Source organism: Cervus canadensis, chromosome 2 (assembly GCF_019320065.1).
Source record: "Cervus canadensis isolate Bull #8, Minnesota chromosome 2, ASM1932006v1, whole genome shotgun sequence".
Lineage (NCBI taxonomy): Eukaryota > Metazoa > Chordata > Mammalia > Artiodactyla > Cervidae > Cervus > Cervus canadensis.
This window is the reverse complement of record NC_057387.1, coordinates 104,717,662-104,745,286: the sequence shown is the minus strand read 5'-3', so window position 1 is coordinate 104,745,286 and position 27,625 is coordinate 104,717,662. Positions and strand designations below refer to the sequence as shown.

Here is a 27,625-nt window from a genome sequence, read left to right as displayed (position 1 = left end):
GATCATGTCTTGTTTACCTCTAGTGCTTAGGAAAGTACCTGACACTGACAATAAGTGAAAGTCGCTCAGTCGTGTCCGACTCTTTGCGATTCCATGGACTATACAGTCCATGGCATTTTCCAGGCTAGAATACTAGAATGGGTAGCCTTTCCCTTCTCCAGGGGATCTTCCCAACCCAGGGATTGAACCCAGGTCTCCGGCATTGCAGGCAGATTCTTTACCAGCTGAGCCACCAGGGAAGCCCAAGAATACTGGAGTGGGTAGCCTATCCCTTCTCCAGCGGATCTTCCAGACCCAGGAATCGAACCAGGGTCTCCTGCATTGCAGGCAGATTCTTTACCAACTGAGCTATGAGGGAAGCCTGACATTGACAATAAAAGTCCATAAATGTTTATGAGCAAATTGAACCTAATACTGTAGCTCTAAAATTGCACTGAAAGGTTCTGCTATTCATTAGCTGCATGATCAAACTGTTTAACCTATTTGGACCTCAGTTTCCTCACTAGGAAAACGGGGTTAATAACACATACTTGGAAATATTGCTATGAAAATTAAACAAAATGACATAACACAGTGATTAGCACACACAGTGTCTGGCATGTAGTAGCCTCCCCACTCTGGCTTTAACTTGGTAGAGACAACTAGGACAAAACAAAGACAAAAATAAGTCACAGCAATTGAGGGAGAATGAGCACAGGGTGAGTCATTCCTCTTAATCGTTTGCCCAGGAAGATCAACAATGAAGAAACATAATAAGCAGAATAAACTCTACTGGTAGTATCTCCCTTAGCATACAAAGCTTGGTAAGAATTCACCCAAGGCCTCTTGGCTAATGGCCACATCCGACTCCCCAGACCAGCAGGTCCAGGTCTTATGCAGTACCAGGATGGTTACTTTAGAATGAAATAGAAACTATCTCATAAGGAAAGTGTTTACCAGCAGGAGATGGGGGAGGAGGAGGAGAACTTGACTGCAACCGCATCAATCAAGTGTTTTGCAATCCGGCAGAAAATGCTGCAGAATCGCTGGTGGAGACTAACACCCACACAAACGTACTTACCTGTAGCCAAGAACCAGCTTAGACAAGATAATGAGCAGCTTTCTGCTTAAACCAAAACAATGGTCGGATCTGCATGGAGTGCACATCCCTAAGATCAAATCACCCGTGAACACCTGGGCAGCACCGACTAAGCTGACACCAAGCAGCTGTGGACACACACTCCTCAGCCTGTGAGCGCCGCCCACAAGCACGGCTTCGAAGCTCGTGTGTGCCAAATGCAAAAGCAGATTAAACTAGTTTTCTAGCCGCTCCTTATTCATGATATGCTTACCTCTGCAGAGCCAGTGCTGTTTAGATCACCGAGTTCATTCGTTTTAGAAGGCTGTGTCACTGCAGCTACTTCTTCACTGGGATTCTCTCTCTTCCGAAGCTTCCTGATTAAGCTCCACTGGTCACTGGATGAAGTGGGTCTGAATGGAGTTCTGGGTGGGCTCTGCCTCCTCCAAGATGCTCTGTTCCAACCTAGCCCCAAAATATGTGGTACATCATCTTCAGGTAGAAATTCCAAATCATCTTCAATTTGGAATTTTTTGAGAAACACCAGCATTGAGTTGGAAGAGTCTGTCCTAAAAGCCTGGCAGCTCTGGGGCCTGCTGCAGTCTGCCTGGATGCACATCCCCTCTAACCACCAAAAGGCATGACAGGCAGAGTCCTGGCAGCAGGCAGCCCAACATGACTGGAGAGAGGGGGTTCCTTCTAGAAGCTGGAGGTGATTTTCTCCCCTGGATCTCAGGCCAAAACCAAACTGTGTCTTCACTCGCTGGCACCTGCTCTCCTTGGCATCTAAAAACAAAGAATGGAAACATTTTAAAATGAAATAAAAGCAGAGACTCCAGCTCTGTAAAGAGTCCTGAATACCAACATTGGAGGCTATTTTGAAGACCGGTTTTTAAGAGGGTGGGAAAGCTGCCTGGTAAGTGGAAAAGAAGACACAAAAGAGAGATTTTTTGGCTCAGCATATTTTAGCTGGTAGAAGTACTGCTCCATGCTTATTGCTGGCTCCCCTCCTCAATAAGTCCCTTGCATGTAGACCTTTTACACAGAACTCCAGTTCATGTAACAGAAATGGAGCACTCCCCCTCCACTGAACTGGCAGCAACACAAACTGAGTTCCCTTGACCTCTTGCAGGCTGCAGGTTCATCCATTTTCTAATCAGCAGTTGGTCATAGTCAGGTGGCTTTGCACATCACAGCATTAATCAGAGCAGTAGTCAAGTTTACCAAAAATTTTATTCTGCTAGATGAACTTTCTAATGAGAAGTTATGTCATAATAAGAAATAAAGGAAGAGAAGTACAACAGTGACCTGCCATGGTTAACCTAGATAACATGGTCCAAAATTCTGGCTAATGTTGCTTATGGATAAACTTTTGAGCCACTGAATTTTTTCAGGCATGGTATTGGTTTTCCTGAAATATCACCTCATTTCTGTTTTCTTGGATAAAGCATTTTTTTTTAATAATTATTTTTATTTGGCTGCGCCGGGTCTTAGTTGCAGTATGTGGGATCTAGTTCCCTGGCCAGGGATCAAACCTGGGCCCCCTGCATTGGGAGCACAGAGACTTAGCCACCGGACCACCAGAGAAATCCCAAAGCATGTTCTAAAGTTTTTACACAGAGTTCATTTTAAGGTCTTAGTTATATAGGTGTCTGTAACCAACTATGGTCAGGGTGATGTGTGTATTAGTCACTCAGTCGTGTCCGACTCTGCAATCCCATGGACTGTAGCCGACCAGGCTTCTTTGTCCATGGATTCTCCAGGCAAGAATACTGGGGTGGGTACCCACGCACTTCTCCAGGGGATCTTCCCAACACAGGGATCGAACGTGGGTCTCCTGCACTGGAGTATTCCTCAAGTACTCCTGCACTACTTGAATCTCGTAAAGGCAGATTCTTTACCATCTGAGCCACCTCTAAGAAGTCAAGATTATACAGGGCCAGAACTAGGTGAGGCAAGGGAGATGCCCCGGGCACAAGTGTTAAGGAAGTGCTTAGTCTTAAGAGTCACGTAAGTGCAGGGTTGGCTTATCCCACCTTGAGATTGAGTGTCTCCTTAAATTTCACACCCTAGGTACCTCTTTCTTCACCCTAGTCCCAGCCAGGAGTTATAACATAAAATGCAGAATTACATATAGAAAATATGTAATAGAATCAAACCACTGAGGAGATAAGACATGCAGATAAGATGCTGATAAGACATGCAGATAAGACATCTGCATGTATGCATAACTGAAAAAGTGTTAGACTGACTAAAGCAACAACTGGATAATCCGCCAAAGCCATCGTGACTCAAAGGAAACACTAAGTGTGGATACTAGTCAACTGAAAGACAAGAGAAAAATAGGAAGGCTTGTGGATTATGGAGTCAAACACTATGGAAGCCAATCTACCACACTGTGCTTTTAAAAAAAGAAATACGGGCACCAACCTCACATCAGACAAGGCAACTTAGAGGCCAGAAAAAAAAGAACTTCCTTAAGAAAAGGTGAATAAATAGAAACTATTTTAAAAATGATGCTACTAAGAGCTATAGAAACGCTCATTTCTTCATCTACCTTCTCACACAATAACCAATGGTATGACTCAGTAACAGCTGAGTGCACAGAGTTTATTGAAATCAGTAAATTGTTACATCAATAACTACTGTCAGTTACCTTTAGATCAACTTTCCATCATTCCTCTCACAAAAAGTCTCTCATATTTAATACAGTGAAAAGATCCACAAAAACAAAAATAACTTGCACTTTTCTATAAGCCAGTATTTTTTTTAATGTACCGTGACCTCCACTTCTGTCCTTGAAGGAGAAACTGCCATAGAATTTGCTTTCCTACTGTTGAGAAACTAGAAAACTAGACAAAAAATATATGTGAAACAATTGGTTTGGGGCACTTAACAACAATGTGATCTGGGACTGTGATCCCACAGAGAAAGGAAATAAACAAGGGTGAGCCCTATGATCACTTTGGCTTTCTGTTTACAGACCAGGCATGCTGCAGACTGTGAGACAGGGAAGAACCTAAGCAGAGCACGGTGGTCTTGCTCAGTTGACGAAACAAGAGTTCACGGGGACTGTGGTAGCTAGAAACTACCGGAAAGAAGGAGCTACACAGAGAAAGAGCTCCAGACATCTGGATAGTGGTTCCCCTTGGTGTAATACTAATTTACACCAAGTGTAGGTTGAAACCATGAAAGTTTAGAAAGCATTTTGAACTGAATGAAGCTGAAAACACAACATACTAAAATGTGTGGGATACAGTTAAAGCAATGTTTAGAGGGGCATTTATAGCTTTACATGCTTATTTTAGAAAAGAAGAAAAGTCTAAAATCAATGATCTAGAAAGACACATAGGGCGAATGCATTGTGATGATAGAAGCAGAGATGGAAAAGATATAGCTGCATGCCAAGAAAAGTCAAGGACTAACAGTGACCACCAAAAGCTAAGAAGAGTTAAAGGAGGATTCTACCCAAAGATTCAGAAGGAAGCAACCCAGCCAACACCTTGATTTAGGATTTCTAATCTCCAGAACTATCAGCCTAAGCATGACTTTCTCCCCTTGCCTGGAAGAATACTTCAGAAGCCAGATGGCTCCAAGACTACCAAGGGCATAGATCCAGGGATCACTGACATCTGCAAATGTGACTGTGGCCTTTACTTAGATTGAATGAAGATACCCAGATGCTATTTGATGAACATGTACACGGATATATGATGCTGGAAAACTACAGGAATCTGTTGTTATGGGGCTTCTCTCTCTTTCAAGCTAAAATTAATAGCCCAACTGGAGCAAGGGGTAGAGCCCTGGATAAAAGTATGAGAAGCTCCACCAGGTACCTGTGCAGTCCAAGAGTACTGGTTTGAAACAAAGATGTCAGACCTAAAGCAAAATAAATACTTCTGAAGGGTCTGCTCTGAAAGGGCAAACAAAAGTGTCACAATCAATATAGGTCTGAAGTAGAAGCACAGAAGTTCCACAGAGAAAGAGTACTATAATGTAGCAAAGTCTTCAAGTATAAATTCTCCTTTATTAAATACCAGAGATATTATACTGACAAAGAAATCTCATAAACATAAAGAATGTGTGATAGACATTATGAGCAGTTCATTCCTTTTAATCATCATAAAATTCACATAAGAAAACAACCTTATAGATGTACAGAATGTGGGAAATTCTTAAAGAAGCACTCAACAATTATTAATCAATAGGGAATTCATTATAGAGAGAAACCCTATAAATGCAATGAACGTGGAAAAGCTTTCAGAAAGAACTCTATTCTTTTAAGTCAACAGAGAATTCAGACCAGTCAGAAACCCTTACTAATGTAAAGACTGTGAGAATGTCTATGCTCAGAAGGTAGCCCTTACTCATCATGACAGAATACATTGTGGAGAAAGACCTTTTATATGTAATGAAGGTGGGAAAGTTTTCAGGGATAACTTAACTCTGTTGGAACATAAGAAAATCCATACTGAAGAGAAACCATACTGGTATAATCAGTGTGGGAAAATCTTTAGGAACAATTCAACTCTTATTAATCATCAAAGAATGCATAAAGGAGAGAAACCCCATCACTGTAGTAAATGTGGAAAATCTTTCAGGTACACAACCTTTGCTGGACATCAGAAGACTCATAGTGAATAAACCCTACTTATGTAATGACTGTGGGAAATTCCATTGAAAGAGTTCAATTCTTATTGGACATCAGAGAACCAATACCAGAGAAACAAAATTAAAAACAAAATTAATGTGGAAAGACTTTTCCCCCAAAGTTCAGCCCTTAAACAACATAGGAAAATTTATAACAAAGAAAGAATCATGAAATGCAGTTAATGTGGTAAATCACATAGAAGTAGTTTATTCCTTCTGAGCATTAAGAGAAGACATTCAATAAATTATACATCTAACAAAAACATTCTGTGTACTTCTATCCTGGAGAATTTCCCACTTGTGAGGATTTCAGTATAGTTTGTACTGGTGAAATATTTGAAGAACCTAATATAGATATAGTTACTGCAGAATACTATACAGCAAGTGAAAAGAATGAGGTCGAGTTCCATATGTAGCTGAAGAAATATACCCATGATACCTTTAGCAAGCTGCAGAAAACCTATATGTTATAGTCTTATTTATATTCTTCAGAATGAAGCTTTTTTGTTTGTAGATAAATGTATTCAAAAAGATATGGAAAAGTAAAGGCCAAACTTTAACAGGGAGAAAAATAATGATCTTATGCTTTCATCATAAAAGACAGGAAAAAAAAAAAAAGAGTAAATTATATCCAAATAAGCAGAGAAAGGAAAAGATAAAGAGTAACCAATGAAACAGAAAACAAACAAAAAACAATAGAGAGAAACCAATGAAACACTAATCTAATTGTCTAAAAAGTCAATAAAATTGGTAAAGCTCTAGTGTGACTGATAACAGAAAAAAAAGAGAGAGAAGTCACAAATTGACAACATCAGGAATGAAAGCAGGGTTATCATTACTGATTCATTAAACGAGTAGAGCCAACTATGGTCCAAGGGCCAACTCTAGCTGCTGCCTATTATTGTAAATAAACTTTCACTGGAATATAGTCACTCACACTCATTTATTTATGTATTATGTATGGCTGCTTTTGTTCTAATGGCAGAGTTAAGTAGCTGCAACAGAGTTATCTTAATATTAGTAAAGCCTAAAATATTGACTATTTGGCCCTTTAAGAAAGTCTGCCAACCCCAGGTGTATGAGAATATACTTTTTTTGAATTACTATTACTGAATAGAGCCTAAATTTAGATGTTAACTAATAGGAGACTGATAAGTTTCAAAGGACTTCGATTTTTATAGAGATGCAAATTATTTCTATCTGGTATAAAAGGCTTAACTAAAAAAGCACCCTTACTTCCCATCTAGCTATTATCCTTACCTCCTTATTCCTTCATCTCTTCAACAATTTCTTTTTTAGGTTTTTCTTTGCCACATTGCACAGCATACGGGATCTTAGTTCCCTGACTAGGGATTGAACCCGCACCCCCTGCAGTGGAAGTGCAGAGTCTTAACCACTGGACCACCAGGGAAGTCCTCAACAAATATTATCGAGCATCTGTTTCATGCTAGGCATTTCTTTGATGGAGTTTATAATTTAGATGGGGGAGACAGTGATTAAATAGACATAATAAAAAATGCAGAACTGCAAACGAATGTAAGTGCAATGAAGGAAAGAAATTCAGTCCTTATAGAATAAAGGTAGCTAACTTTGGAGCTTACTTATCAGAAATATTATCAAATATGTGATACGATACCAAAATAGTTATTGTATGTTATCTGGAATGAAAAACACTGGAAATAACTTACACATCCCTCAACAGAGAACTTGTTAAGTAAACTGAATTAGATTTATGCAGTTGCTGGGATAAGGCCACTCTCTATAGTCGTGATATGAAATGATATCCAGGAAACATTAAAACATTATGTGGAGAAAGAAAGGTGTATAGCAGTGTGTATAGTATGCCACAATCTGTGTGTGGGGGGGGAGTTTATATGTGTGTGTGTGTGTGTATACACACATATATATGCATAGACTATTTTTGGAAGAATATTCAAGAAACTGGCACGGTGGCTTTTAGGAGGAGAAACTAGGTACCTGAGAAACTTGTTTGTTCACTAAATATCATTACCTTTAGAATTTATACAATGTATATGTATTATATTTGGAAAATTAAATTTTAAAAATAGTAAATAAAATTTTCAATGGCTGCACTCCCTTTGAATGAACCGAAATCCTTAACATAACCTAAAGAGATCTCATGTGGTCTGAACCCTGCCTACCTTGTAGGCCCCTGGCATCACGCTCTCCCTCTCCTTCACCATGTTCTCCCACCAGCCTCCACTCACTCCTCAAATGGACCACCCTCTCTCTCCTAACTCGGCTTTGTACATGCTGCCGCCTCTACTCAGAATTTTCTCACCTCCCTTCTTTAACCAGTTAACTCCTCATATGAGGACGCAGTTCAACCATCATTTCCTCAGAGATACGCCCATGGTAAGACAAGTCTCTCTAGTACACCCTTTGGGCCCTGTAGCCTCTTTCCCTCAAAGTAATTATAAAACTTATAAAGTTACACTTATTTGTGTCTTCATCTGTTCAATGTCTTTCCCCCCAACTTCTCTGTAAGCTCCAGAATGAGAGGACCATGTCTGGATTCGTCCTACCACCATCCACCCCCCACCACTGTATCTCCAATTCTAGCATAGGACTCAGGAAATTACTTTAGGTGAAAAAACTGTGAAAAATTCTTAAAGAGATGGGAATACCAGACCACCTTACCTGCCTCCTGAGAAACTTGTATGCAGGTCAAGAAGCAACAGTTAGAACCAGACACGGAACAACAGACTGGTTCCAAATTGGGAAAGGAGTGTGTCAAGGCTGTATATTGTCATCCTGATTATTTAACTTACATGCAGAGTACATCATGCAAAATGCTGGGCTGGATGAATCACAAACGAGAATCAAGATTGCCGGGAGAAATAGCAATAACCTCAGATATGCAGATGACATCATCCTTATGGCAGAAAGCGAACAGGAATTAAAGAGCCTCTTGATGAAGGTGAAAGAGGAGAGTGAAAAAGCTGGCTTAAAACTCAGCATTCAAAAAACTAAGATCATGGCATCTGGTCCCATCACTTCATGGCATACAGATGGGCAAACAATGGAAACAGTGAAAGATTTTATGTTCCTGGGCTCCAAAATCACTGGGGACAGTGACTGCAGCCATGAAATTAAAAGATGCTTGTTCCTTGGAAGAAAAAGTATGACAAACCTAGATAGCATATTAAAAAGCAGACATTACTTTGCCTCCAAAGGTCCATATAGTCAAAGCTATGGTTTTTCCAGTAGTCTTGTACAGATGTGAGAGCTGGAGAATAAAAAAGGCTGAGCACCAAAGAATTGATGCTTTCAAACTGTGGTATTGGAGAAGACTCTCAAGACTCCCTTGGACTGCAAGGAGATCAAACCAGTCCATCCTAAAGGAAATCAACCCTGAATATTCACTGGAAGGACTGATGCTGAAGCTAAAGGAAGCTCCAATACTTTGGCCACCTGATGCGAAGAGTCGACTCACTGGAAAAGACCCTGATGCTGGGAAAGATTGAGGGCAGGAGGAGAAGGGAACCAGAGAGGACAAGATGCTTGGAAGGCATCACCAACTCAATCGACATGAGTCTGAGCAAGCTCTGGGAGATGGTGAAGGACAGGGAAGCCTGGCGTGGTGCAGTCCATGGGGTCGCAAAGAGTCGGACACGACTCAGCAACTGAACAGCAACAACAGGTGATCAAAAACCCTTTTTGAATGAATGCATAAATAAATGCACGTATGCATGAAGGAAATACTGAAACAATGAACAGACAGATGAACCGTCAGGTGGCCAGGTTAAGAAACCAGGTAGTCAGGTACTGAGAGGGTCATACTGAGGACATCCAGGCTGACGGCAAGACTGTGAAAAGAGATGAGGCCCACATGCCACAGTAAATGAAAGAAGGTGAATGACAGGTGGTACAGATGAGTAATGATTAGGGGTAAGAAGTGTTATAAATCTCAAAGAGAAGAAGTTTTCACACGAAAGTGGAGGAGTAATGTTCAAGAAGTGACTGTGAGGAGTCCGCTCCACCTCCAAACTCAGAGGTACACGGGAAATGGGAGAATAAACAACCACCGCCTGCAGGGCAGAGGGAGAAATATGTATTTCTCCAAGAGAAAGCCAGATCTCAGAACGTCTTCTCTATCCGATGTCCTGACTAACAAGCTAGAGTGTAGAGGTGGTTTGGTAACTCAAAGGTTTCTTGTCACAGTTAAAAAGTTAGGAAGGGAGGGGTGGTTAAGTGCCAGTGAGTTGGAAAAGCATGAATTTATGTGGGAATGTCAAGTCAGATTCACACAAATCATAATAGTTAAGGCACTTCATAGTGCGAAAAAAAGAAGATGGAAAAATAAGGTAAGAAATTGATGACAGGACGGCTGCCTATCCATCCTTAGTATAAAATAGTGCAAGCTTGGAGGCGAGCAACAGAGGGCGTCTTACCAATGGAACATGGGGGAGACAGAAACGCATTGAGACTCCAGGGAAATGGTCGAGAGGATTTAAGGATTTGTGGAGGTTACAAGGCTGAAGAGAAGGTAGCAAAAATTCTAATTCCCTGCTTGTCACTCGTAGCTCTGGTTAAATTGAGATCTTGAGGAGGAGATAAAAGCGGCAGGGTAAGGGGGATACAAAACTGGTTTGTCCTGCAAAGGCCTTCTTTTGCTTCTATGGTTTCCCAAAGAATGTCACATAAGCTATATAACATTATCTGGTAGTATAAAAGGGAAATGTTTCATAATCCAAACACTCCCCCTGCTTTGTGAGGTGACCAGAAGCCTCAGTTAGAGATCTCATCCACTATCCTGGGCTGGAGAGAATATGTCCAATGAGGGAAGAGCAACCTGGTGCGGGTCCATAGAGGATGTTCCAGACTCGCCCTGCTTCACTTACACCCCTTGATTTCTGTACTCTTAAAAGTATTACTAAAACTTAGTAATAGGTAAGGTCTCTGATTCTTATGAGTCTTATCTGACAAACTGATCCCCTGTATCAGCTCAAAGGAATAGAACCTGGGAGAGACCACATGGTCAGAAGCACTTACATCTTCAATGGTGACCAGGAGGAACTGATTAGAGGCAAGCTCTGGGGGAAGTGAGCTGGCTACAGTGTTGCTAAAACAATTAACCCCAATAGTTCCCAGAAAGAAGAGGAGGTACTCTGATCTGTTAGTTCATATGTTCACTCAGTGGGAATTTGAGGGTCTTTTTTTTTTTATTAAATATTATTCAATGTCACTCTATTATGGGCTCAGTAACGAACATGGGGGATGGAGAATAATTCTTTTTCACTCATTCAGTGGATCATAATTCTTCCTCTTAGATGGTTAAAAGATGGTTAATCATCTTACATGGTTAAAAGGCAAGGGTTCTAGTTTCAGTTCTAGATTCATCATTTATTAATTTTTCTTAACCTCTGAAAAGTAACTTAACCTCTCTGAGATTTAATTTTCATTGTTTTCATTATTGTTACTCTTGAGATAAAGGATTCATCAGGGGAGGAAGCAGGGAAGCATTGGTAGCATCAATATTGGATTCTAGAAGTAACTTGGATAAAAGGTAAGATGAAAATAAGCTCCAATTTTAGATCAGTTCCTCTCCTGCCCACGCCGCCATAGCCTGGCTCTGCTCCCAGGGCCTAAACAAAAGTAATATTAAATCCTTACAGAAAAGGGCTTACAGTTGGTAGAACCTTAGACTGAAAACCCTTTGGGAAAGTCTAGATAGAACTCACTGTTGGTAGGAGTACACAGAAAGCCTACCCAAGGTGAAAACAGGAAGACAGAGCCATGACTTTATTCTTTCTAAAGTTATGACAAAGTAGAGACTGCACAGCTCTCATGGGAATTACCCGGAGGGTCCACACAAGAGCCAACTCTGAAAGTAACAATGCTTACTTAACATTACCACCTCTCAAAAGACAGAATTCTAATAAATCTGGCACAAAATCTAGACCAGGTTTCATAACTCCAAGCAGCAGAGTAGAAAAGTCTACAGAATATAAGAATTATTGCCAGAAGGAAATTCATCAAATACTTTTAGAAAGCTGTGAACAACTCTGGAAATATTTAGAGACAGTGCTGTTGCCTCCGGCATTCTTAAGTCTCAGGTAACGAGCTTGACTTCTCCAGCTAACTTGGAAACTGCTGGCTGGCAACCAAGAAGGGAAGTAAAGACAGAATACTGATATCTTAGGAACCATACTGTTAAGGTCATTTGAAAATTCATACTTTAACCAAATTTATTAAATAGCATCCCAATGGAAGGGCAGAGATGGTAGGAATGGGAGTAAAGAGAATGCCCCACTGGTTTTATTTGAGAAAAAAAAAAAAGAGCAGCTGATAAATTCTCCTGGGAACTAAGGGGGCTTCCTTTGGGGCTCAGCTGGTAAAGAATCTGCCTGCAATGCAGGAGACGTGGGTTCGATTCCTGGGTTGGGAAGATCCTCTGGAGAAGGGAAAGGCTACCCACTCCGGTACTCTAGCCTGGAGAATTCCATGGACTGTATGGGGTTGTCCATGGGGTTGCAAAGAGACGGAACTAAGGGGTGCGGGGTACAGGGGGAACCAAGTTTCTGTGGAAAACTATACATAATTAGCATATTTTATAGGTAAGATTTGCACTTACTTTTAACATTCATTGAAACTAAAATTCTTTTCTTGAAATCACACAATTTTATAATATGGTCAAGAATCCATTCAACGCTTTCCTTTGATAACTATACCTACAATGAACTAGTACCAAGCAGCAAGGTAGAAGCTTTCAATCTGGGGCTTCAGGCAGTGACTGAACTATGGCTTCACACCACCTGTCTTCCTGAAGCTATCTATCATCAGAAGTATGTATTCTCTCAGAAGCAGTGGGTCTCAGCCAATATGGCTGCCATGTGAAAGTGAGACAAGCAGGCATATTATCAATCCCCGAAACAACTCACAGGAACTGTTCAAAACAAACCACCTCAGGGGGCAGCCTCCACTTTCCTTTTGACTGTCAGCATGTCTGTCACCTGCACACCCACTAACAAACACACACAGAAATGGTCCCGTGTTACTCTCCACACCAGTTCTCTCCTGCAGGGGGTTAACTTACTCAGGAAGCAAGGCAGAGGCGGTAACTAAAGCCTCTGAAGGGCACAGTCAGGTATTGTGAAGTCTGCAAAAAGCCAGGGTAATAACCACTGCCCTTTCTCTTCCTTTTCAAAAGGGCCGATACTTTTTTCCTCAATTCGTACAAGTTAAACTGAAAGGTAGCAGTAGCTTCACAAAGCAGTCCTTAGCAAAGAAAAATAATTACTATTCATTGCCTTTGCTGTGTGCCTAGCTTTGTTAAGAGCACAGTTTGTTAAATGTCATGGTTTAGGTGATTTGCTGGAACTAAACTACTGCTAAAGAAGAATCAATAGGCTTTGTGTCTATATTCTGACTCCATTCCCTTAACTGGAACATTTCCATTTTTCCCAAAGACCATTCTAATCAAAAACAAACTCTCCGTGGAGCTAGCTGCCCACCAGGCACCTTTCAGCCACTGTTCACATTAACTCTGGACAGTCTGCTAGAAGGAAAAACAAGCTTCCAAGGACTCAATCACAAAACCTGAGCCTTTCATCACTTCTCTAGTTAAGAATACTTAGAAGAGAAAATTCTCTTTTATAAGATTGTCAATAAAGAAGCCTCAAAGGTACCAGATTGTGGCAAACTGCGGAGAAGAAAAACAGTACCATAACATCTCCTTAGAAGAGGGCAAAATTTACAGGCAAAAGAGGGGAGAAATGTTCTTTTAACCTACCTATTATTGTACTTCACAGGCTAAAGGAATTATGAAAATCTCCCTCATTCAATCTTGGTTTAATAAAATACATCCAGTCTCCAAGGTAAGGCTGGATGTTCATACAGAAACCTCAGAAAATTATGTTAAAAATTTTATAACCAGAAGAAAATCCCATATCAAGATCAATATCCTTGTTCCATCTAACCCATATTCTTACCCCCACCCCACAATTCTTCTTAAGGTTTTGGTCTCTGAAATAAGACTGCCTGAGTTTTAATACCAAACCAGTCAACTTACTAGCTCTGTCAACTTGGGTCAAGTTTCTTGGTTTCATGTGTAAAAACAGAAATGGTAACACGGCTATAATATAAAAGCAGATAAGCTATGCAAAATACTTACAATTTCTGGCATGTAATTAAAGCTCAGTAATGATCAGTTGCCACTACTTTTGTTGGTATTACACTTCATTTCAGCTCAGGCACCACTTCTTCCAGAAAGTCTTCCTAGAAATCTTCACCCAAGATTCCTCTCTTCTGCATAGCCTACATATATCTCTACCACTGCATTTCTCTAACTGGATCATATTCATTTGTCTGCCTCAACGTTCTGCCCTCTTGAAGAGCTGGGGTTTTCACCAGTACCTCTGTGTTTCTTATCCAGTCTCTCAGTCATGTCTGACTCTGCAACCCCACGGGCAGCTGCACACCAGGCTCCCCTATCCTTCACCACTTCCTGAAGTCCGCTCTAACTCATGTCCATTGAGTCGATGATGCCATCCCACCATCTTGTCCTCTGTCATCCCCTTCTCCTTCTGCCCTCAATCTTTCCTAGCATCACAGTCTTACCCAATGAGTCGGCTCTTCGTATCAGGTAGCCAAAGTACTGAAGTTTCAGCTTCATCATCAGTCCTTCCAATGAATATTCAGGGTTGATTTCCTTTAGGATTGACTGGTATCATCTCATTGCAGTCCAAGGGACTCTCAAGCGACTTCCCCAGAGCCACAGTTCAAAGGCATCAATTCTTTGGTGCTCAGCCTTTTTTATTCTCCAGCTCTCACATCGTACATGACTACTGGAAAAACCATAGACTTTGGTTTATGGACCTTTGGAGGTAAAGTAATGTCTGCTTTTTAATATGCTATCTAGGTTTGTCATAGCTTTTCTTTCAAGGAACAAACGGCTTTTATTTTCATGGTCGCAGTCACTGTCTCCAGTGATTTTGGGGCCCAAGAAAATAAAGTCTGTCACTGTTTCCATTGTTTCCCCATCTATTTGCCATGAAGTGACAGGACCGGATGCCACGATCTTAGTTTCTTGAATGCGGAGTCTTAAGCCAGCTTTTTCACTCTCCTCTTTCACCTTCAACAAGAGGTTCTTTAATTCCTCTTCGCTTTCTGCCATAAGGGTGATGTCATCTGCATATCTGAAGTTATTGATATTCCTCCTGCAATCTTGATTCCAGCTTGTGCTTCATCCAGTCTGGCATTTCACATGAGGTACCCTGCATTTAAGTTAAACAAGCAGGGTGACACTATACATACTCCTTTCCCAATTTTGAACCTAGCTCTTGTTCCATGTCCGGTTCTAACTGTTGCTTCTTGACTTGCATACAGGTTTCTCAGGAGGCAGGTAAGGTGGTCTGGTATTCCCATCTCTTGAAGAATTTTCCACAGTTTGTTGTGATCCACACAGTCAAAGGCTTTACTGTAATCAATGAAGCAGAAGTAGATATTTTTCTGTAATTCTCTAGCTTTATCTATGATCCAAAGGATGTTGGCATTTTGATCTCTGGTTCCTCTGCCTTTTCTAAATTGAGCTTGTACATCTGGAAGCTCTCCGTTCACATACTGTTGAAGCCTAGCTCAAAGGACTTTGAGTATTACTTTGCTAGCACGTGAAATGAACGCAACTGTGCAGTAGTGTGAACATTCTCTGGCACCGCCCTTCTTCGGATTGGAATGAAAACTGACCTTTTCCAGTCCTGTGGCCACTGCTGAGTTTTCCAAATTTGCTGGCATGTTAAGTGCAGCACTTAAACAGCATCTTTTAGGATTTGAAACAGCTCAGCTAGAATTCCATCACCTCCACTAGCTTTGTTCATGATGCTTCCTAAGGCCCACTTGACTTCACACTCCAAGATGCCTGGCTCTAGGTGAGTGAGCACACCATCATGGTTATCTGGGTCATTAATATCTTTTTTGTATAGTTCTTCTGTGTATTCTTACCACCTCTTCTTAATCTATCTAAACCTCTTCTATTCTTACCACCTCTTAATACTCTGCTTCTGTTAGGTCTATACCGTTTCTGTCCTTTATTGTGCCCATCTTTGCATGAAATGTTCCCTTGGTATCTCCGATTTTCTTGAAGTGATCTCTAGCCTTTCCCATCCTATTGTTTTTCTACATTTCTTTGTATTGTTCACTTAAAAAGGCTTTCTTATCTCTCCTTGCTGTTCTCTGGAACTCTGCAATCAGATGCATGTATCTTTCCTTTTCTCCTTTGCCTTTAACTTCTCTTTTTTCTCAGCTATTTATAAGGCCTCCTCAGACAACCATTTTGCCTTTTTGCATTTCTTTTTCTTGGGGATGGTTTTGATCACCACCTCCTGTACAATGTTAGGAACCTCTGTCCACAGTTCTCCAGACACTCTACAAGATCTAATCCCTTGAATCTATTTGTCACCTCCACTGTATAATCGTAAGGGATTTGATTTAGATCATACCTGAATGGCCTAGTGGTTTTCCCTACGTTCTTCAATTTAAGTCTGAATTTTGCAGTAAGGAGTTCATGATCTGAGCCACAGTCAGCTCCTGGTCTTGTTCTGCTGACTGTATACAAGCTCTCCATCTTTGACTACAAAGAATATAATCTGATTTCAGTATTGACCATCTGGTGATGTCTACGTGTACAGTCGTCTCTTGTGTTGTTGGAAGAAGGTGTTTGCTATGACCAGCGTGTTCTCTTGCAGAACATTCTCTGTATCTGTAGCATGTTCTCTGTATTTGTTGACAGAGCAAAATGCTTGGCACATAGTAGGCATTCAAAGAATTATCTTTAAATTTATTTAAATACTGGGTAAACTTTAAAAATTACGTGTTTTTTTTTAACTAACAATATCTGTCAAAAGATGTCAGCTCTAATATGGAATTACTTCAGTTTTAGTCAGATGCTTAATGTTATTTCATCTCCTTGACTAAAAGAAGGGAGGGAGAGGAGAGAAAACCAGAGTCCCCAGTTCACTAAGAAATGAGAAAGAGCTCTGTGAGTTAAACTGGGGAGAGCGCTGAATGGCAGGAATGACGAGAGACATGCAAAATGAGAAACTAAAGAAAAGCCAAATGGCTTAAAAAAGAGATAATGGAACCTAACATAACCAGCTAGGATACAGCCTTTCCTGCCTAAACAACGAGCTGAAAAATCTTTTCAAATCACAAAGCAATCTTTCCTCATGAAAGGACCAACCGATTTCTAGTTCCCTGAGTTATCTATTTCAGACCACTCCACTTCACTCAAAGGCAAGATAGGCTTTCACCATAGAACTTTCAGAACAAAGCATTGGTGGGGAATAGCTTCCCAGTTCAACTAGGCAAATAGGCATTCATCACTGATGACATCTAGATCCGTTCCATTTCCCTTCTCCTGAGTAATGATGAAAAGAAAAAGAAAAGGACACATCTGAGTTCTGGTCACCTAGATGAATGGAAACCAGTCTACCACAATTCTATCACTTTTAGTTTCTACCTGATACTTATTAATAAATCAAAAGTTTGCATTAATTGGATAAGGTTGCTACAAAGTTTCAGAAGATGTATCTGTTAAGATTTAGCTGAAAGCCATTTTCACAACCAAGTCATAAGTGAGAGTAAGAATCGAAATGCCGGTAGAGCTGAAAATAGCTCTCCTACCTACTTTATAGTCACCTGCTTAGAAATAAGCCAGTCATCAGGAGCTTTATAATATTTAAAGGCAGATTGAAGGCAAATGATTAAACCATGTATTCAAGAAAAACTGTGACTGGGGGTTACACTGCGCGTATCATACACTTAGAATCTCCTGCTTTGCTTTTTCTCCCACCACCTATGACTAAAAGCCTCGAGAACGCTGTCAAGGAGAGCACGCCTCCGAGCCACAGCGTGCAGGAGCCCACCTCTCTGTGTAACACTGCCTTCATATTCAAAAAGCACAGCTATCAAATGATAACAGACACACTTCAGTCTGTGAATCAAAGTGGTCTTAAGAAGAAAGGCTTTTTTCCCCAAAGAGAAAAGCTGCAGGATATGATGCCAAGTATCAAGCTATTCTCTATCCAGCCCACTTGTAGATGTTATCGTTAAGAACCTGCAGCTGACTGCTGTCTCTCACTGCAGGGCTGATAAATTATTTGCATTCACAATCATACCAACCTTCTTTGGAAACCCACACAGTGAACCTTGAATCAGAGCACTGTTTTGTTTCAGGGGAAGGTGGTTTTTTTTTTTTTGGTTTTGGTAGGTTTGGGATTTTTTTTTTTTTTTGCTTTTCTTTTCTTTTTTTTTCCTTTTTCTCTTTTTTTGCTAGCTGGTTTTGTTGTTTCTAAAGAGAAGATCATTTAGAGGGTTGCAGCAGAGATATGTAAATTAAATAAAACAGCAGTAAGCGTGAGAAGAAATAAGGAAATAATATAGCAAACCATGAAGGGTTACTTCAGCAGATTTGGCCAACAGAGGAAAATTTTATGTCAATTTATCCATTAAAAAAATCTCTCATTTTGGAGTATTATGTAAGTCTCATTTAAAAAAAAAAAAAAAAAACTGCAGTGGGCTGAACTGGGACATGCGAGGACTCAATACTACCAAGTTTCAGATTCTTAAATATCTCAAACCACTTTTTGCTTATAGCAAATAAAATGCAAAGCTACAGATGCTTTCTCATCGGTGTGTAAATGAAAGCAAAACTGTATGAGTAGTTAGTATTCTTAGAATTTTTAAGAGCCAGTTTATTTAAATTAAACCAAAGCTTATCTGTATCTGTACAGAAATAAAAATAATCTTCCTAGGACTCATTCTCTAGACTTTACAGAGCTGTACATACTCTTCCCTTTACCCTTTCCTCTGCAACAGAGAAGTAAAAGCGCTCTGCAGGTTAAAAACCACATCAAACGAATCTGGGAGAAGTTCAAAGGGATTAGAATATCACCTATCTCACCAGCCCGCTATAGAGCAGGGCTCAGCTCTTCCCTGCTCCACTCTTTGTGCTCCCACAACACGTCCTGGAATTTATCATGCTTTTTTATGTGTCTATATCTATCTTTGCCTCCATAGTGTGAGCACTCTGATGGCAGGGAAGTGGGTTTATTTAGCCAGGGATAGTACTTGTTGACATGAATTATATGTATCTATAGTATGTACTTACCATCTAGATATTAATCATCATTAATTATTTGAATTAAGCATCCTAGAGAAGGTATTAAAAATGCAGTAAGTATATAGCAATACATATAAAGCACCAGAGATCACAAATATTAGAAAAGTGTATTAGAACAGTGTAATCTAGTTAGAGTCATTAACATAATGTAGTACTGACATTCAGATATGGTTTTTTATTTACTGCAGATGTGTGGCTCTCATAATTTTATTTTTATGATACCTACATACATACACACATAAATACACACATACATAAACGTGTGTGTGTGTATGTATATATATAGGTATTTTTCTCCTATACTTCCATTTTCAAGTTGATTGTAATTCTCACATTCAACAGACAGAAATAAAAATTTGGGCAAAACGGTCAACATTCCTTACTACCCAATTATCTAGTACAGACTCTATCTAGCCACAGAGAAACTGGCCTTTCCTTATGCTCATCTATAAAATGGCAATATTTCTCTGTGCCTTCAAAGTGACACTAATTCTAGGCAGGGCAAGAGAGACATCCACATGCCCCTTGGCCTCTTGCTCTCTCTCACCTGCACACACTCCCCACAGACACACAGCAAACCCTTGAAAACACACTGTTCGTGGAGGGCCTTCACCTCTTCCTCCCTAATGACGGAGGCAGCCATGCTGCCAAGGCGGCAACCCCCACACGAAATATGAAAGAGTGGGGGCGAAACAGCTCAATCAAACAGCTTGGGGAAGGAAAGGAGGCTACGCCTGTCAGCCAAAGTCTCCGCGAAAAGGCCAGAAAACTTTTCCTTCTGCCATGACTACCCTGGGCAAACCAGCCTGCTTTAGATCTACCCACCTGCGCTTAGAGATCAAGCCCTCCCTTTAAACCTTTCACAGAAGAGGTAATATGCAAATTCACCCCATTCTCTGAAAAGGGCCTCGTGAGGAACGTCAGGGTGCAGCTTATAAGCACACCCTGGAGAACACAGCTGAGAGCAATTCTGAAAACCAAGGAAGAAAGGAAGAGCCAGAAGCTTCTGTCAGGCTGGGACAGGGCCTCCACAAGAACAGAAGTCTCCCTTCCAGTAGGTCCGGAGGCGGCTGGGGCCACGGGGGCCTCCAGTAAGTGGGAACTGAGCAGAGCGAACAAACCCCTCACAGACAACTCCTCAGCAATATCCCTGAAACTACATCTGCAGGTTCACGATGGGATTCACAGGTAGTAGTTATTTCCATCTGGAGTAATAAGTTCCTAAACTTTCTACATTAAGCATGCATGACGTTTATAATCAAAAAAGAAACAGTTAAAGAAATCAAACAAAAAGAAAGAAAAGAAAACCGAGCAACTAGAGAGACTGATGAAGGGGAATGCACAGTGAGGAGGGCAGCTTGGCGGTGCTTTAGCATAGGGGGCTATTTTGCTTCAGGCCAAAAGCCACAGACTGACCCAGCAGGACGCAGCTTTCTGAAGTGGAACCTGGCTCTTCAGCGTCTCCCTACAAGGCTGCTTTATTTATTCTGATTAAGACTCACTCATTCTACCAGGCCAGCTTCCATAAGCTTCCAGCTGACTCAGGTTGCCCTCAGTTAAGGACAATAAGCACTGAATTGTATCAAAAAAAAAGAAGAAGAAGAAACAGAGTTCTTTCTTACTAGGCAGAACGGCAGTCCCTTTAAAGTTTTAAGCCTAAATCTGAAATTAGAGTACAGAAGTAAAACCAATCAGTATAAGCACCTCACCTCCCAGGACTGCTAATTCCCCTTATTACCTAAAAGTGAGAGAATCCATAAGCATTTATTTTAAATTGCTGCTGGATCAGAATCAAAGTATAATGTTAAGCCAGTTGGAAGAAAGCAAGCATTCCTAAACTCCTGTCATTTGCCAGGAGAGTGTTAAAAGAGGAAATGGGATGAGCCACACCAGGCATCTATCTTCAGGGGCAGAGTCTGCAGCTGGCGGAGTTGGATAGGCCTTGGCCAGCATTCCTCTCTGCTTCTGTTTCTGCTAGAACAAGGCCTGTTAATTCATCATTCAGGGACATTCACAATTCCTTATCATCCCTGGGTATTTTACAGTTTTCTTTTGTGATTGACCAGACAAGTTCAGGATTAATAAAATGCGGTGCTTCCCTTGCACAGGGACTGTTCACCTGAGAGCCTAGCAACAAACCTGATGCAAAAAGGATTTTCAAGAGCTGACTGGTTGGGTATATCTAATACCCATGAAATCACCAGAGGACACACATACACTTCCAAACTGGAGCAAGGGCTGCAGCTGTCACACTTTTTCCTAATCTCCAGATAACCACCCTCACTGCTTATTCAGGGATGTGGGTTATTAATGGTGGAGAGAGTGGGCTGGGTTGAAAGGAAAGCTGGATATACTGTATTAATAGACAGGGGCTTCACCTACATAATTCTCAGCAGCAGGTTCCTCTACTAAGACCAGCCTGAGACATCACATTCTCTAGTCTCTTAGGATTCTGCAAGTAAAACTGGGTCTCTCTTGTCATTGAAATACCTTAAGACCCTAGGGAGACCTCAGCCTCCTTGAAGGGAACCTTGATAGCAGTAATATCACCCCTGTCAAAGAGAATTTCTTTTCCCTAGTAATGGCCAAGGAATCACTAGGCTGCAAACTCCAAGAGGGCAGAGACCATGTCTGCCTTCCTCGCCACTGCATTTCTAATGTCTAGGATGGCAGGCACCCAATAAATACGTTTTGAAGGAAGGAACTAACTCTGCAAGCTACTTCTGACATAAAATCCAAAAATGCTATTGGAGTAGCCCCAGGCAAAACACTGCCCTGTGACTACAAGAACCAACCTGGCCTAGCACAGGAGTTTGCCAAACATGGGCAGATCATCAGTGTTGGGGGAAGTGAACCAGGGCTGAGGGCCAGCAGAGCAAAGCCCTCTTCCAGAGGAAAAGGATCCCTGGCTGAAGGACCAAGCAAGTAGCCAGTCTTGCTCCTTAGGGGTATGTTACAGGAAATACAAAGTTCACTCTGTCATGGGCTTCAACCGACCTCAGACCTGAATGGAGGCCTACTTTTCCTGACAGTGCAGAAAAGCCAACTGCCTACAGTATACTTCAAAAAATGTGGGGACTGATGTCTGACTAGAGGTTTAAGAAGCCAACAGAGACCTCAAATCCACTGCCTACTGGGTCATCTCGGGATGAGACAAGAATCTAACTAGTCAGGGTTTTTTATGTCATTATATCATGACTACTGCCAACATTTGCTAAATTGTTATTTATGTACCTGGGAGTAGGCTAAGCACTTTGCAGGACCATTTCAGTTAATCTTCATAACAACCGTATCAGAGGTACTGTCATTCTTGTTTTGTCGATGAGGAACCTGACGAAAGGTGAGTTTCAGTAACACCACCCAGTATATAACAGAAGCAGGACTCAGATTCAGGCTTGTCTGACTCCCAAGTCCATGCTCCATGGTCTTGACCACTCTGCCTCCTGCTTCTTGCTCAGCTGATGAACTAGGTAGGTGGTCAAGACCAATTCTTACAACTTCTCTCTAAAACATATCCAGCACTATCTGGAATCAAAAGTGGCTAAAAGATCTTAACAACATGGGCTGACTTTTCTCAAGGCAGTTCCTGGATGGGGGATCAGAAAGAAAGTTCAAAGGGTAGGCCCTCAAACCAAGAGCTGTGCATTTTAACCCAAACCCTTCAATACTACTGAACTACAACTGGCACTTGCCGAGAGCATTTGCCAGAGACTGAACAGCGGCGTGTGCCATCTCCCTCTGTGGAGAACGAATCCTGTGCTGCTGTAGCTGCTGAATTTCAGCAACCCCTGAGAGGAATTCAGGGTGGAGAGTGAGGCAGTGTGCTCCAGGGAAACTGGTGGAACAGGTCTTAGATATTTTCAGGAACTGATTTATGATCCCAATCCTTCCATCTCTTCATATCTAGAAAAGCACCCTTCATGGTGACATCAGCTCCTCCTGACCAGCAGAAAACCTTTTGTAAAGTAAGTCCATGATTGCATTGAACTCCTCCTTCACCAAAATCTTATATATTATTGATCCTCCCCCCAGTGCCTCTTTGGAGCAATCTCTCAGAGCTATCTGAGGTGCTGCCTCCCAGACTGCAGTCTTCATTTTGCCCCAAATAAAACAACTCACAACTCTCACACTGTGCATCTTTTTTAGTTAACACTACTCACCAAAGCATAGATGTCCAAGGAGTAACCACACACACAGTCTTGATCACGTTCCTGCTCATTCCACACAATGCCTTGAATTGCAAGCTGTTCCAATTAGTAAGACTTTTACACAACCTCCAAAATAAGCCAAAAGACCGTATTTTGGTCCTGTATTTGTTAGTCTGTTTTTATAAATTCCTCCACTATTTCATTATTTCCTCCCTGAGGAATTTCTAGGAGAGTCGATTTAAAACAGTTTTTAAATTGAATTGGATTTACTGCCTAGTTACACCATCTTCTTAACCCTCTTTACTTTGTCACACAAGTTAGGAAATAAGTTTGTGTTTGCATAAAGTGCAAATAGAACCCACCAGAATTACAGTTTTCCGGGCGAGAGAGAAGGACTTAAGGTGATTATCTTTCGTTCACCTGAAACTATCACAGCATTGTTAATTGGCTATACCCCAATACAAAATAAAAGATTAAAAAGACAAAAAAGATGATTATCTTTCATTGGAGAGTATTTAAGCAAGAGACAATTACTTCATTTCATGGGGAGAGACGCTAACTTAAGATGATTCTGACTGGTCTTACTTAGGTCAATTAAATTGTGATGTAAAAAGACGCCACAGCCTTGCTCAATGCTAGCTGAATTTTAGAATCAAAGAGCTTGTATGGTTTATGTTAACAGCCAGAAAACCCTACCTTCCCCCAGCTGCCGTGTACTCAAGTCATTATCACAATCTGAGGAGACAGATTTAGGATTAATCATTTATTACATTCCTGTACTGCAATGTAGTTAAGAATGTAGGACAGTTTGGCAGGAAAAACTTGCTGCTGAAGGCTCACTGCCATGAGGTATACAGTCCATTAGTCATCCACCTTAAATCAGGTGCCCAGTAGATACAAGAAGAGCAGCGATACAGTGCCACCGAAAAAGTCTCCTGAAAATGCTTTCTCTAATATAAAAAGGAGAAATATATTATTCTCTTAAAGGAAAAAGGTACCACTTGGTCTGACTGGTACAACAGGGGCTACAGCTGTCAAAGCACAGCACAACTAACAGCTGGGGGCAGAGGGGGAAAGTGAGCTCAGGCGCCTCCTGTCCGCCCAGGGCAAACGCAAGCGGTTATGAGAACAAAATGCGGATGGCAACTGGTGGGGGAAAGGCCTCCTGCTAAGCCAAAAGCTGTCTGTCCCATCTGCAGCCTCTGTGGGGGCTGAGGGTCATAATTAATCTCTCCTACTCAGAGTCCCCGATGGCTCAGACGGTAAAGTGTCTGCCTACAATGCGGGAGACCCAGGTTCGATCCCTGGGTCAGGAAGATCTCCTGGAGAAGGAAATGGCAACCCACTCCGGTACTCTTGCCTGGAGAATCCCATGGATGGAGGAGCCTGTTGGGCTACAGTCCATGGGGTCGCAAGGAGTTGGACATGACTGAGCGACTTCATTTTCACTTTCACCCAGAGTTTAGGGCTAATTAAAAAATAAAACATGGCAGTTAGAGGTACATGGAGACCAAAGTATTTTTATAAGGGATAAGGTGACTAGAGCACATAGCTTAGATGTACAATCACAAATGCGTTTCCTAATACTTTCCTACACTGAATTAAACTTATCAACTGGACAAATATAGGCTGCCCTGCCATAGGCAGACCAGTTAGATCGTGGCAAGGAGAGAACACATGAAAATTCTGAAGACTAGCCATTCCCTACAACAGAATTCTTTTCCAGTATCACTAGTCAGAAAAATCACTTTTCCATTCCTGGAGAGAATCAGAAAAGGTCGGGGGAAAAGAACAAAAATTATCATCCTGGGAAGTGAAGTGTCCACTTAATGGACCAAGACTGAAAAAAAAGCATAGGAAAGACTGATTCTCCTTACTGATTCCAAATTGGTCCTATCTCAAACATTATCTTTAGGTTAACCCAACAAACCTTTATTGCTACCTACTACATGCTATATGTCAAGTAAGTAACCATGAGTAAGAGAGCTTCATGAAGTAGACACATAAGTAAGTATAGTAGACTTCTGCTTCCAGTTATGATGGAGTATGCTGGTACAAGACTCATCATCTATATAAATAACTATAAAACTGGACAGAATACTTAAGACAATTGCTTTCCATCAGGAGATAACAGTGTAAGGTTACAATCCCTGGGAGAAGGGAAACTTGAAGTGAGCCCCAAAGTTGCCCAGTTCTCTTAACAACAGTTTCTCAACCACAGCACAGAAAACTGGGACCCAAACAGTACAGAGTATCATCAAGCCCAAGTGGCAGAGCTCTGAGTGTGGCTAGAAGCTGAGTGGCAGGACACTGGACAAGGAGCTGTGAAAATAGGGAAATCCCAAAAGGCTGAGGGCTGGGACATAAAGGCACACAAAGGTCTGTACATACCAGATGCTACAGCAATGAGAAGGAAACAGAAACACTAGAGGTCAAGCAACGCTGGGGTAGGGATGAGGAGCATTTTAGAACTCCGGTTCTGCCAAAGTGAAGAAATCACACCAACCACACATACCAGCAGACACTAGAAAGGCCTTTAGAAATACAGACCACATTCAAGGGCATGACCTACTCTGAACCTCTCCTCTCAAAGCCTAAAACCACACAGTGCAATGTGGCATAATAACAGAGCAATGTATAGATAACATGAGAACACTAAAGAAAAATTCCAAATCAGAGGCTTTGGAGAGAGGAGTTTATGTTTACCTGAACCAGAATACGTCAGGCAGAACGGTAACAGCACAGGCAGAGGAATAGAGCACTCTACGTGGAAACATGAGCCGGCACTCTGTGAATAGTGAGTTCAAAGTGGAGGTGAAAAGGGAGTATAGGATGACGCAGGGACTTATATACCTCAGAGTATGAGTTGAGATGGTCTTTGCACTGGGGGCTTCCCTGGTGGCTCAGTGGTAAAGAATCCACCTGCAAGGCAGGAGATGCAAGAGACATGGATTCAATCCCTGGGTCGGGACGATCCCCTGGAGGAGGAAGTGGCAATCAACTCCAGCATTCTTGCCAGGAAAATCTCACAGACAGAGGAGCTTCATGGCATACACGGTCTTTGTACTGCTACAGGGAATAAAGGAAGAAGAGGGGTTAAAGATGATTTCAGTCTTGATACATTAAGTTGAAGATATGTGACATACAGGTGGCTATGCGGTCTGAGGTCCAGCAGAGAAGTGAATGAACATATATAGATTTGGGAGCAGTGAGCATACAAGTTATATGCTAAAGGAAAAAAAGAGATTGTCCAGGGTGGGCACACAAGAAAGAGTAGAAACAGAACTCCAAAGAACAAAACATTTAAGGGACAAGCTGCGAAGAGGCTGAGGGAAGAATAATTAGACAGTGCGATACATCAGCTGAAAGGACAGCAAAGAAAAGCATGGTTGTAACTTAAGGCAACTGAGGAAAGGGAATCAAGAAAGCAGTCAAAGGTGTCAAATGCAGCAGAGGTGTTAAGTAAAAAGTAAAGGTGTCAAGCTAGGGAGGTCATGGTTACCTCGGTAAAAGCCAGGGTTTAGGCAGAAGCCAGACCTCACTGGTTCAGAAGAGGACAGAGGTGGGAAAACAGAGACAGCAAATGTGGTGTGCTTGTTCAGAAAGCTTCCCTGGCTGGGAAAGACGAAGCCAGGAACCTGGCCAGAGATCCCTCACAAAGAACAATGCTTGGCTCAATAAATATCTGTGAAATGAATAAGCAATCAAAAAAAAATAAAACAAATAAATGATCTGCACCCATCTGGTTGTTTGACTAGCCCTTGTTTCTTACTGTGTCGGTTTGTCTGTTGGCAAACTGGATACGTATTAAGCCCAAGCCAAGTTCCATTTCCTTCACAAAGCCTTCCCTGATTTTTCTCACCTTCAACAACCTCCACTACAACAAACAAAAAAAAAAAACAGAGAATAACAAGTGTTGGTGAGGACATGGAGAAATGTTCTGGAACCCTCATACACTGCTGGTGGAAATGTAAAACGATGCAGCTGCTGTAGTAAACAAAAAGTTAAAGTTACCATATGATTCAGCAACTCTACTATATAAAACAAAATCTGTATCTAAAATATTATTCAGCCATGAAAAGGAAAGAGGTACTGAAACATGTTACAACATGAATCTTGAAAACATGACTCTAAGCCAAAGAAGCTAGACATAAAAGGCCACTTACTGCATGAATCCAATTATATTAAATGTCCAGAAAAGGCAAACTCATAGAGTTGGAAAGTAGATTAGTGGCTTCCAGAAGCTAGAGGAGGGAGAAATAGGTATTGACTGCTAACAGGTATGAAGTTTCTTTTAGGAGATAAAATGTTCTGGAATTAAATAATGGTATTATACATCAATTAAAAAACAGCCACCTCTAATCTGTCACTACAGAACTCCTAAATTTTACCTATCTATTTAGCCTGATATCTACTGATTCGTATTGAGTAAAACTGCTCTTTCCAGCGAGAGGTTCCTTGAAGACAGACAGTTTTCTCCTGGACTACTATTTTATTCGCTTCCTAACAGATACCCTTACCTCTAGCCCTCATCTCCCTCCCCTGGCCATCTTTCTCCCATCCGCACCATTACCATTCATCTATATTCTAGCCAAAATGTTCCAGGAATGTACCAGTATTAGTCTTCTG

General features: G+C 41.3%; 1 protein-coding gene across 5 annotated transcripts in view; it reads right to left on the bottom strand.

Annotated features, from left to right (window-relative positions):
* KIAA0319L (KIAA0319 like) overlaps window positions 1–27,625 on the bottom strand; it is a 94,175-nt gene that overhangs the window by 56,104 nt on the left and 10,446 nt on the right. For 4 of the 5 annotated variants that reach the window (XM_043461936.1, XM_043461937.1, XM_043461935.1 and 1 more), the window contains exon 3: window positions 1,332–1,843. In XM_043461936.1, coding sequence (XP_043317871.1) covers window positions 1,332–1,843 — 512 coding nt within the window. Of the gene's footprint in view, window positions 1–1,331; window positions 1,844–25,849; window positions 25,919–27,625 lie in introns of all 5 variants that reach the window. The other variant, XM_043461938.1, reaches the window with a different exon arrangement.